This window comes from Choloepus didactylus, chromosome 1 (genome assembly GCF_015220235.1).
Source record: "Choloepus didactylus isolate mChoDid1 chromosome 1, mChoDid1.pri, whole genome shotgun sequence".
Classification (NCBI taxonomy): domain Eukaryota; kingdom Metazoa; phylum Chordata; class Mammalia; order Pilosa; family Megalonychidae; genus Choloepus; species Choloepus didactylus.
The window spans coordinates 91,965,072-91,977,257 of NC_051307.1; the positions used below are offsets into that span (position 1 = coordinate 91,965,072).

The following is a 12,186-nucleotide window of genomic DNA, read 5'->3' on the forward strand; positions in this document are numbered from 1 at the left end:
CAGAGCTGGAAAAATACAGTGAGAAAAGAGACATGGTCCCTGCCCTCAGGGAGCTTGTCATCTCAAAGGGAAGGCAGACATCACTCAGATAATGGCTCAAATAAAAAAATAAAATTATAACTGGAAGAGATGTTACCAAGATCCTGGTGCTTGGGATTCTGACCTCACTGGGAGAATCAGAGAAGGTTTTCCTGGCCAATAGACAATTCAGCTGAGATCTAAAAAGCAAGTAGGCACAGATTAGACATTAAAGAAAAACAGAATGCAGGGGAGAAGTTTCCTGTAAGCAGAGGAAATAGCATGTGCAGAGGGCTTCACATGGCTCAGGGTTATTGTGGCTGGCACACAGAGGCCAAAGGTCGAGACTGGGGGCAGAGCAGGGTCAGAAGAGTCCCAGAATAGACCCTTGTCTCCTTTCCTCTTTGCCAAATGGAAATTCCAAGCAATCAGGAGCCCCTAACTTGAAAGGAACACCTGGAGTCATCCCCAGGTATGGAAATAGAGCCACATCCACCAAAGGGACCCAAGCTTTCCCAGGCTGATTCTCCCCTACCATCCTCTGCAAGGGACGAAGGCAAAGCAGGAGGTACAAAAGCACCCGTGGAACTGGTTTAGCCCAGAGGACAAAAAGAGACACACGCTCTCATGCCGGCCTTGCTGACGATACCGAATTGTCATTTCAGCCAGTTCCCTCCCTCGCTTCAGAATGAGCCGCTGTGCCTGGCAGTAAAGCCCTCAGCGCCTTCCCCCGACAGAACCATGAATCCACGGGGTCACCGAGTTGAATGTCACCCAGAGACCACAAACACGGAGTGGTTCAAAAGTGCACAGGGAACCACAACCACCTGTAAAACAGAAAGTCAAGGAGAACCCTCACCACCTCCAACATAACCCCTCACGGTAGAGGGACTGAGGACCTACACCCACACAGCCCCCGAAGCTTTGGGGCCACAGGGAAATTCACCATTTTAATGGTGCTTGGCAAAGACGCTGAAGCAGAGGAAGAGCAAGGAAGTCAGGATGGAACCAAACCCCAGAAACCTGTGGTGCGATCTGCTCACAGAAGCAGCTCACATCTGCTGAGACACATAACCCAGATGGCAGGAAAACAGAACACGCGGAGCAGATCCTGCAGGGGATACAGAGGCACCCAAGGGGGCTGCCTTCCTTGGGGATAGAAAGGCAATTTCCTGCATTTCTCAATGTGTGCATGAAAAAAATGGCATAAGTCTGAGGTCTAAAAGAAATCAGCCAACAAGGCAAAAAAAACCAAATCAGCTCTGCTGAAGGCTGGGACAGGGAGGGCACAGAATGAAGCCTCTCATGATTGTGCCTGACTCCAGGGACCAGAGAGTTCTCCACCCTTTACAGGTATCCACAGCAGCTTCTGGGGGGCCTGAGGCCAAGCCTGAAACAGGAGATCCAAAAAAAAAAAAAAGAGAGGCAGGCTGTGACGAAGCCCTTTGTTAGATACAGTGTACAGCTGGGAGCATTTAGAGATTCCCTGCCCAATTCCACCTCCCCACATTTTCCAGATGTGCATGCTGAGGCCCTGAGGGGTCAAGTGGAATCCCCAGAGCCAGTTAGTAGCAGAGGAGACAGAGCTTGAATCAGGGCAACTTTAAATTCGGTGTTCCTTGCTCTATACTGCATTGCCACTAATTCCCAAAGCGTCTGATTATGGGCTAACGGAAAGGGGATGAGCTTTAGAGTCAATCAGACCTGGTTTACATCCTGGCTCTTACTAACAGGACACTGAACTAATCCCTGTGATACTCAGTGTCCTCACCTATACAATGGGAACAATAATCACTGTGATGGTTCGGAGCTGTATGTACCCCAGAAAAACATGTTCTTAAACTTAATCCATTTCTGTGAATATGAACCCATTTTAAGTAGGGTATTTTGATGACGTGACTTCAGTTAAGGTGTGGCCCACCTCGATCAGGATGGGTCTTCATCCCATTACTGGAGTCTTTTATAACTGGAGCGGAATTCACAAAGAGAGAGAGAAAGCCACAGGAAGCAAGAAACTGAAGGTCAACAGAACCCAGAAAAGAAAGGAGAGGCCAGGAGAGGCCACCATGTGCCCTGCCATACGACAGTGGAGCCCAGGACAGCCAGCCCCAGAACACCAGTCTTCGGGAAGAAAGAATTGCCTTGATGATGCCTTGATTTGGATTTTTTCCTAGCATCAAAATCATGAGCTAATAAATTCCCATTGCATGATATTTGCTTGAGCAGCCAAGGAAACTAAAACACCCACCAAGACATTGTAAAACTTTTATGATAATCAGAGATAACTTACACAAAATGTTTGGCACACAGTTGGTGCTCAAGCAAGGGTGGTAATTATTTTATTTCTAGAGATCACCGAATTTGAATTCCCGCATATAGTCTTGCCAGTATTAAGTTGCCCCACCAGCCCCTAAGCAGCTGCGGTCTCCATTATAGATCAAGACGCACTTGCCCAGAGGACTAGGGATCAATCCATCCTCAAATGTTTTACTCACCATGTAAATTTACTTTGTTTACCTGAAGCTTTATTCATTCACCTATTTCTAAGAGTACACACAATGCTTTAAACATTTAATACACAATGCAAAATTAGACAAGGAAGATTAAAACTGGTCAGAGTCTAAAGGATGTGAAGATAAATGCTAGGGCACTAGAAGCAAGGCAAAAATGAGAAATGCACTGGGTTGCACAGACCTTATTTTCTGGCTGACTGGACAAAGCAGTCAGAACCTTGAGGAGCCAGGATATACCAAGGTCAAATGTGCAAGCAACTTCTTTACCTTGAGAGCCTTGAAGAACAGCAAAGTGGTACCTGGAACACAGCGCTCCTTCCAGACCCCCATCCTCTCCAGGCCAAGGGCACTCCCTATGTCAGAAGACGAGGAAAGCAGCCACCACAATTCCCATCTGAACTACTCATCACAGTTCCACCTGTACAGTCTCAGAATAACAACTTAGAATCAATACCCAGAAAGTCTTAGGAGAGCAGTAAAAGTGGTCATGGGAGAAACTGCTATTCTAACCAAGGAAAAATATAAACAGGCTCAGTAGTAGGTTTCTGGGTAAACATAAATTAAAACTGGTGGCTTTCTCCCCTTCCAAATCCAGCCAGGTTCAGTACCCTGGAATTCCTGCACACCGCATTCCTTAGCAATGTGACATGCTAGAGAAAATACAGCAACTCAAAACTTCCACAACTCAAAATTCACAGAGGCAAGATGCTAAATAGGAATAGACAGTTTTCTTCTTTATACAAAGAGCAGCTTTCCAATAAACACAGGGCAGACCCTAGAGGTGGGATTCAAAGTCAGTCATGTGAATATTCCTTACCCCCAAATCCCACAAGTTGGTATCTAACTATCCATCCCTGGGAAACCAGAGTGAGCACAAAACCAGAACAAAGAGCTTGCTGTGGCGCGTGAGATAGGATCCATCTCCAAGGGCACTGGGGCAGAGGAAGCAGAGCGTGCAGCGCTGCAGGGGACTGCCAGGCCAGTGCCAGCCTTTATGAGGTTCACATCCAATTCCAGGAGATTCCAGGCCTTCTCACTCTGTTACATTCAGTCTGCAGGAGGAATCTTGAGTGGAAGGGCCTTGAATCTGGGCAAATCAGGGTGAAGCAGGAAACTCAGTAAACAAGGTCAGGAATGCTTAGGACTTAAAAAAAAAAAATAAATTTAAAAGTCTGCTATTGAAATAGTTACAAATGATAGCTGGGATGTGCATCAGATAATGGAGGACAAAGTGGTGGAGAATACAGATGAAACAAGATTGGCTATGAGTTGATATTCATTAAAAATGGGCAATGGAACTTGAAAGGTGAAATCACTGCCCTCCCCCCTACATGGGATCAGACACCCAGGGGAGTGAATCTCCCTGGCAACGTGGAATATGACTCCCGGGGAGGAATGTAGACCCGGCATCGTGGGACGGAGAACATATTCTTGACCAAAAGGGGGATGTGAAAGGAAATGAAATAAGCTTCAGTGGCAGAGAGATTCCAAAACGAGCCGAGAGATCACTCTGGTGGGCACTCTTACGCACACTTTAGACAACCTTTTTTAGGTTCTAAAGAATTGGGGTAGCTGGTGGTGGATACCTGAAACTATCAAACTACAACCCAGAACCCATGAATCTCGAAGACAGTTGTATAAAAATGTAGCTTATGAGGGGTGACAATGGGATTGGGAAAGCCATAAGGACCAAACACCACTTTGTCTAGTTTATGGATGGATGTGTAGAAAAGTAGGGGAAGGAAACAAACAGACAAAGGTACCCAGTGTTCTTTTTTACTTCAATTGCTCTTTTTCACTCTAATTATTATTCTTGTTATTTTTGTGTGTGTGCTAATGAAGGTGTCAGGGATTGATTTAGGTGATGAATGTACAACTATGTAATGGTACTGTAAACAATCGAAAGTACAATTTGTTTTGTATGACTGCGTGGTATGTGAATATATCTCAATAAAATGATGATTAAAAAAAAAATGGGCAATGGGTACGAGGGATTTAATTTCACTATTCTCTCTACTTCTGTAGGTTTGAAATTTTTCATAATAAAAAATCATACACATTCATTGTGGAAATTTAGGTAAATATAAAATAAAATCACAAGGGAAAAAGTAAAATCACACATAATCCTATAACCTGAGACACATAACTCTATTGCCTTTTATTATCATTTTGGTCTATTTATTTTCAATCTTTTCCGTATTTTTTTTCTGCAAAACTGCATCAGACTATCCATACTGTTTTACAATCTGCTTTCCATCCCCTTCTTAATTTATCTTAAGTATCATCAAGTCATTAAATATTATTTAATGGTAGGGTTGCTGCATAGTCTTTCATCAAAAGGTAGGCCAAAATCCATTTCCAATTTTTTGCTAGGATAAGTAAGGCTTATAAGAAGGATGACATTTGTTTTAAATAGGTTATTTAAAGTGAAAACAAATTACTTGATATGTACCCAAACATAAACTGACAGCACAAAGGAAAGGAAATGATGAAGAGAGAAGCCGGTGGCTCATAGACTTCATAATTCCAGGCAATTATTAATTTTCCCTGATGCAAAAACCATGATTAGGAGGAAGAGAAAACCTCAACAGATAGAAAGCTCAAAAAATGTCTCCCAGTCAACAGTAATTTCACACACCAGGTTCAGGCAATGAGTTAAGAAATCTGCTACCATCTCCTCTGAGATGCTTGACTCATAAAATACTGGGTTTTCAAAGGAGAGAATGTTTTTACCAGTCTGGATAGAACAGGATGGCTCTGAGGTGCTCGAGTGGGTACATGGCTTCTCAAAGATCACTATGGTTCATGCCTTCAGTCATGCCATTCTGATCAATCTAATCAAATAGAATTAATATAACTGGACATGGCTTAGGCCTTAATTGGGTTCTTTCTCCAGAGCTATAGAGATGATTTCCTCTCCTGAAAAAAGAAAATTCACAAAATTCTCAAGGGGGGAGATGACTAGGATCCTACGTCTTCCCAGCACAGTTTACTCCCTGCCAAGAAGTGGAATTTGGCTGAATGTCTGTGAAGACGACGCCATCAATATCTGAATGCCAGTTAAAAATATAATTTTTCTTCCTGGAGCAAACTTATAAACCATCTATCTTGTGAAGCATTGGAAAGATTCAGAGTGGAGCACATTCTGGCCACGTTCCATCTGGCTTTCTCGAGTTGCTAAAAAGCAGGGGCCTCAGAGTGAACAGTTTGGCTGGACAGGGAGCCACCGCACCCCACCCCATGTCTCTGCGGCGGGGGCCTAAGGAAGCAGTGACCCACGGTGGGACAAGAAGAGGACTGCAGGAGAAGGCACTGCTTTACTTCAGACCTTTCCTTCCCCTTATCCCTCTCTGTCTACCTTTCAAAAAAAAAATTTTTTTTTTTTCCCCCAAAAAAGACAACTGTGGCTCATTCAGCATCCTGCCCAGGATTAAGTGAAGAGGAAAAGTGAGCATGTGACACACTGAATACAACCTCCCAGATGTGGGCAATTAAGTGCTTATCACTTAGTAAAATGAGTAATAGCCGCAGATAGGCAGCCTCTCCAAACCGAGTTCTAACCTCCTTTAACAGGTCCTCCGCAAAGAGCAGAGTCCCCAGCACCCCCCTTATGCTGGATCAACCTTCATTTTCAAGAAAGCATCACTGATATACATGCTTGATGATAACCACTACAGAAAAAAAGCTAGATGTATGCATAAAGACTAGAAAGATAAACAAAAATTTGTAAGTATGTGTCGGGGTAGTGAATCCAAGAGTGATTTTTATTTCTATCTTTTGTTGTTGTTATTAGGTTGTTTTGACCACAGGAAATTATTTTAAGATTAAGTTATTAACATTTTAGTTACATAGTTTGCTGAGATTGAAACTTCTCAAAGCATGAGTTCATTTCTGACCGAAGTCAGTTTCCTCCCTCTGGATTCAAAATAACAGAGAGTCAGGAAGAAAAAAACCAAATAAATAGAAAGGCAACCAAAAATGAAACACAATTCTCTTTTCAGCTGGATTCCCCAATAGAGCCATGCGGGCGTTATCTTAAGGTTTACCAAAATCAGACCAGAAAGTTCTACAAGCATCTATGATATGTCTTGACCTTTACTTTTGCCCCTAAAAAAGAAGCAAAAAAGCCAGTGTATAATCCCAGGTCAGCTGACTTCCGGCAAACACAGTATCCCTGCACACAGCCACACCCTGAGACAGATATACACAAGCCTGAGTCCATTCCTGAGCACCAGCTGATTGGAATGCTGTAGATTTCCTCAAGGGTCCACTGAGTTCACCCTCTGACATAAGATGGACACGAGCCACAGGTGGGGGCGGCTCAAAATCTTCCATCTCCTGGGGGACCCGCCGGCGCCCACACCGAGGCCCTGTACCTTGACGGCCCCACGCAGGGACGGGACCCGAAGGGAGCTTACCTTGCAGACAGCTGCCTGGAGCACCGCATCAAAGCCCCCCTCAGGGGCGTCTCGGTTCCGGGACACCCTCTGTTTCCGAACTTCTTCGTTGAAGCTGTCAACTCTGTCTGTGAGAGACAGCAGGTGGCGGAACCCAAAGGATGGGACGCAGTTTGGAAATAACTTGTAACTAGAGAGAAAGAAGAGAAGAGTCCATTTTCCATCACTGTCTCTAAATCTTAACCAACAAAATGCTCTGTACACTCACTGAGGGGTCTTGAGAGGCACCAATCATCCAATAAATATTTACCCAGCACCTACCATGTGCCCTTTGGACAGGCACAGTGGGGAAAACAAATATAAATAACAGTCCCCACGCTCCATACACTCAGTGTTAAACTGCAGGCAAGACAGCACATACCAAGTGCTGAGTGAATGGTATGGACAAATGGTTCAAAGGTAGAAGAGGCAAAAGTAGGTTACTGTGGACAGAGGAAGACTTTGAGGCGGGCTCTCAAGAGCTGTGTGGGATCAGTGTGTGGTCTGGGCAGAGTGGAGGGGAAAGGCTTTTCCGGGCTGAGGGAGGGGGGCATGGAGGGCCATGTGAGCACAGCTAGGTATGAAACAGCATCTCATTTCAACTCTGCTGCTGCCCTGGGACAAATTATCACTGATGCCCCTTCATGTCAACCCACTCAGAGACCACACAGTGTGCTGGCACGTGCTCAGATGCTAAATGGGACAAGAATAAAAACATTCTTTCAGTCTCTTCATTCATTTATAAATATTGCCATTATAATCTTTCAGCTCACCTAGATGTAGAAATCCCTTAGAAACTAACCGTCTTCAAATGGAATGTTATATCTGGAAATCTGGAAAGAAGGAAGTATTTCATGCTAATAGTAGGTTCATGCCATGTCTTTTCTGAAATATTGGGTGAGCTCTTCTTCCATCTGCAGTGGGAAATCTCAGGTGGCCCCACTCTTAGGGGAACACAGGTCCCAATTACAGTTCTAGAAGTTTCAGCTTCATACCCAGTGCCATTATACAGCTGATGAAATAAGAAGAAGGGCCGTGCGTTTTTCCATGAATGGGTACACTAGATAAATGGGGAGAAAGAAAGTGGTCCAGCCAGAGAGATGAGTGTGTGCAAGAGCCCTGTGGCAAGAGGGAGCACGGAGAGCCCAAGGGGAGAGGAAGGCTTGTGGGATTGCAGTGCAGAGGGTAAGGGGTGAGGACGGGCTAAGACAAGGCTGGGGAGGCAGGCTGGACCAGACTGTGCAGGGCTGTGACTCTGTTAAGAAAGTATGTCTTTCAGAGCACAAGGTGAAAAACAAGCACTAACAGAGGCCTGGGGAAAGGCTTAGCCCAATTCCAGCCATTTGCAAGAGAAGAGAAACAGGCTTAGTGACTGCTTAGAGGCCCCCGGCCTGCCTGCCGCCAAGAAGCAGCAAGTCTGAGCAGCAACCCTCCTCCCTGAAAGAGGCAATCTTCGGCTTTCTAAGAAGCCTCTCCACTCCCCATCCACCAGTCACAGGCAACCAGTGCAGAGTTCCCCCTAAGAGGCCAGATCTGGGCAGAACCAGCCCTTCTTCCATAGCGCTCTCTGCACAGGGAGCAGTAGCTAGGGGCTGCCTGTAACGTGATTTTCCTTTGTTTTGCTCCCTCCTTCCCCCAAATCTTCACTGTGCCTGAACAGATTGACTCTTTTTTAGCCAGTGATGCAGGCAACCCCAATTTTTCATTACTGTCTTATTTTGTCAGAAAGAGAACAGTCATGGAAATTACACTGCCAGCTGGAAGAAGCAGCTGAGTGGAGGTCCCACCTGTAGCTCTTTGACAAATGAACAGAACCAGAAGGAAGTAAATATACACAAACTCCCCTCTCTCACTTGCCCCAAGCTCCCCCATGCTGATGTATTGTTCCCATCCATGACTTAGGATGTCACGTGTGTGTTTATTGTCATGGTTGGTTGGGATGGTTGAGGAAAGGGAGGAGAGGAACAGAATAATAGTTGCTGTTTAATGAGAAAACCAGAAAAGCTGTGAAAAGCTCAGCTAAAGCTCAGCATTTTTTTTACCTCTTCGCTTTTGCTCCTGTAAACACCAATAAGCAGATGCATTGTTATTGCAGAGAATTATGATTAATTAGGAATTAGAAAATGTGTATGCCAGAGAGAAGCCTTTGTTACAGAGAATTCATTATAACCCAATCAGTCATTTGTTACTAAGAAGAAAACAAATGTCTTAACAACCATTGGAATAGGATCTTGCCTGAGACTAGTTATTTAATTCAAGCCCCTGGAACTGCTGTCTGACTGTCCTGAAGATCTGCATGTTTCAGGTTCTCATGCCAGGATACCCTCCCGCCCCCACTCTAGGGGCTGTGTCTGTGTCTGCAGGGCCCTCAGTGTAGGGTCATGTACACAGTTACTAAATTAAGAATTATGAACAAGGAAAACAGAAATTAAATATACACACACACATACACATACACACTTAGAGAACCTGGGGGAGTGTGTGTATAAAAAAGTGAATCCAAGAAAAGACAATACATCTTGGCAAAACCAGAAAATAATCTATATGCTTTGGGACAATGCTATGCAACAGGCTGACATTTACCCTAAATATATAGAAATGCTGGAGAAAGTATAATTAAATTTTCTTTTTAATATGAAGCCACTGGGAAGCTGGGAAGGGAAATCCCAGGTGCCAGAGATGAAGAGGAATAATGGGTGAGGGATGAGCAGGAGCTCATGCCAAGAGCTCCTGGATATGTCAGGGCTTGACAGAGGCCCTAAGGGCAGAATGGATGATAAGCCTCAGACCTGTGCAAGGTCCAGCACTAGGATAGGGCTCTCTGCATAGAGCCGAGTGCTACAAAGAACTGCCCCATCACTAAAAACCCAAAACAGAAAACTCCAGCTTCTAACCTGGGAAGGAGGCAAGGAAGTTTACCATCCACTCCAGGCCATGAGTGAGATGAATCACTGAGGTGGTCTGCAGCTATGCATCCCAGAAAAATATGTTCTTAGACTTGGTCCACTCCTATGGGTATGAACTCTTATAAATGGGACTTTTTGATCCTTTTGATAAGGTTACTTTGGTTAAGATGTAGCCCAGCTAGGTCAGGATGGATCCTAAACCTTTTACTGAAGGCCTTGTAGGGAAGGCCACAGAGAGAGGGAAGGCCAGAGAGAGCAGCTAGAAGCGGTACATCAGCAGAACTTGGAAGAGAAGAGAGAAGCCAGGAAAGGCCACCATGTGCATTGCCACGAGGCAGAAAAGCCAAGGACCAACGATCCCTGGCTGCCAGCCCCAGAACACCACAGTCTTCTGGGAGAAAGCATCACCTCAGTGACACCTCAATTTTGGACTTCTCCTAGCCTCAAAACTGTGAGCCAATAAATTCCTATTGTTTAAACCAACCCATTGCATGGTATTTGCTTCAGCAATGAGGAAACTAAAACAATCATCCACAAATGTAACTCCAGGCCTGTACTGCAAACAACTCTAAATTCACTACTTTTATGGTGAAAGAACCCCAAAATGAGAAATTAACAAGAAAACTGGTCCTGAAGGATCCTGACAGTAGCAAACATAAAACTTCCCTGCAGGGATGGGAGTGGGGATGGAGGGAAATGGGATCCTCTGATGGAAACCACCTCTGATGAAGATGAGCTAATGAAAAAGTAATATAAGCCCCATGAGAAACAAACCACCATGAAAGAATGTCAGCAAATCCAACAAACTGAAGGATCTGCAATTCAAGAAATAGAGATAGAATGATTTGAAATACTTTACAATAAACATATTTAAAACATTCAAGGAGATGAAGGAATATTGAAACTAAAAGCCAGAACAGGATATTGGGGAAAAAAGACAAAATAAAAATAAAACAAACAAACAAACAAAACAGAAGTCCCTGAAAAAAATATTATGAAAAACAGAAGGGCCTGAAAAAGAATCAAATAAAAATTACAGAAATGAAAAATAAAGTCATTGAAATTCAAAAACAAAACAGCTGTAGAACGAAACAGTAAACTGGAAAAAAATTTCCTATTATGCAGCTAAGAAAGAGAAATAAAGAGATGGAAATTATGGGAGAAAAATTAAGAAACATGAAGTTTAGAATGAGAAGCTGCAACACTCATCTAAGTGTCAAAAAGAATGAAGAGAATAGAAGAGGAAATATTTGCAGAGATACTGTCTGAACATTTTCGAGAACAAAGAAAGATGTATTCTCAGATTAAACATGCAGGTCAAATTTTGAACACCATAAGTAAAAGTAAATTCAATCTAGGCACATTGAGGGCATGTCATTATGGAATATGAAAACAGAAAAAATATTAGAAGCCACCAGAGAGAAGGAAAATGACTGGGCTGATGGCAGACTTCTCATCTTATGAGATGCCTAAGACGATGAAACAATACCTTCAACGGGGTGAAAGAACACTACGACCAATTAGGGAAAATACACAAAAGGTAAGAAAAATAGAAATAAGAGAAGAAATTCGTTCTTTCATGTGCAAATGTTTTTACATGGTTTTTATATGTTTGCATATATTTCAACAAAAGCCCAAAACCTCTAACAAAAGCAAGTTTTCAGAACTGAAAATAACACAGCAGATTAAGCCTTCAGATCCTGTTATCAGTGCATGTCATTGACTCTTCCCACAGAAACATTCCTATAGCTCAGGATAGCAATCAAAAGAGCTCTTTAATCTGACGACCATGTGACCCTACGCCCTTTTCCTTCCTATGGCAGCCCTGATACTGCTTTTTCAGTTCTGGTATTTCTGGCGCATTCTAAGGTAGGAAGGTATGGGTCTGCCATTTAGACCTTTTGGCAGAAACATCCAGAGCTGAAGGAGGGTCAACTGCAGGAAAGCCCTGTGCATACCAACTCTCTTTTCTCTGAGATGTTCTGCAAAGGGGGTAAAATCAATCCTGCTGACTCCCCTAACTCCCCCAAACTTCCTGGGAGCTGCTGCTGCTCCCACCACCACAGGACAGAATAACGTTAACTGAAAGCGTCACTGGAGCTTGAGAAGAAGCCTGTGGTTTTCCTCTCCTTATTAAATGGAAGAAAAGATAGTTAAACAAAGATCACAAACAAAACTCTACTGGGCCCAGGCACAGAATGCATGCAATTGAAGAAGGGCAGCTGCAAAGCAAGGCAAGCTAGGGACTGCTGTCGCCAACAACAAGTGGTACAGGCCCAGTGTTACCAGTTCTTCCTATGTTTTCAAGAAAAC

General features: G+C 43.8%; 1 protein-coding gene across 1 annotated transcript in view; it reads right to left on the reverse strand.

Annotated features, from left to right (window-relative positions):
- Positions 1–12,186, reverse strand: part of ITGB5 (integrin subunit beta 5) — a 116,970-nt gene that overhangs the window by 67,232 nt on the left and 37,552 nt on the right. The window contains exon 5 of the mRNA XM_037837336.1: positions 6,950–7,118. Coding sequence (XP_037693264.1) covers positions 6,950–7,118 — 169 coding nt within the window. The remainder of the gene's footprint in view (positions 1–6,949; positions 7,119–12,186) is intronic.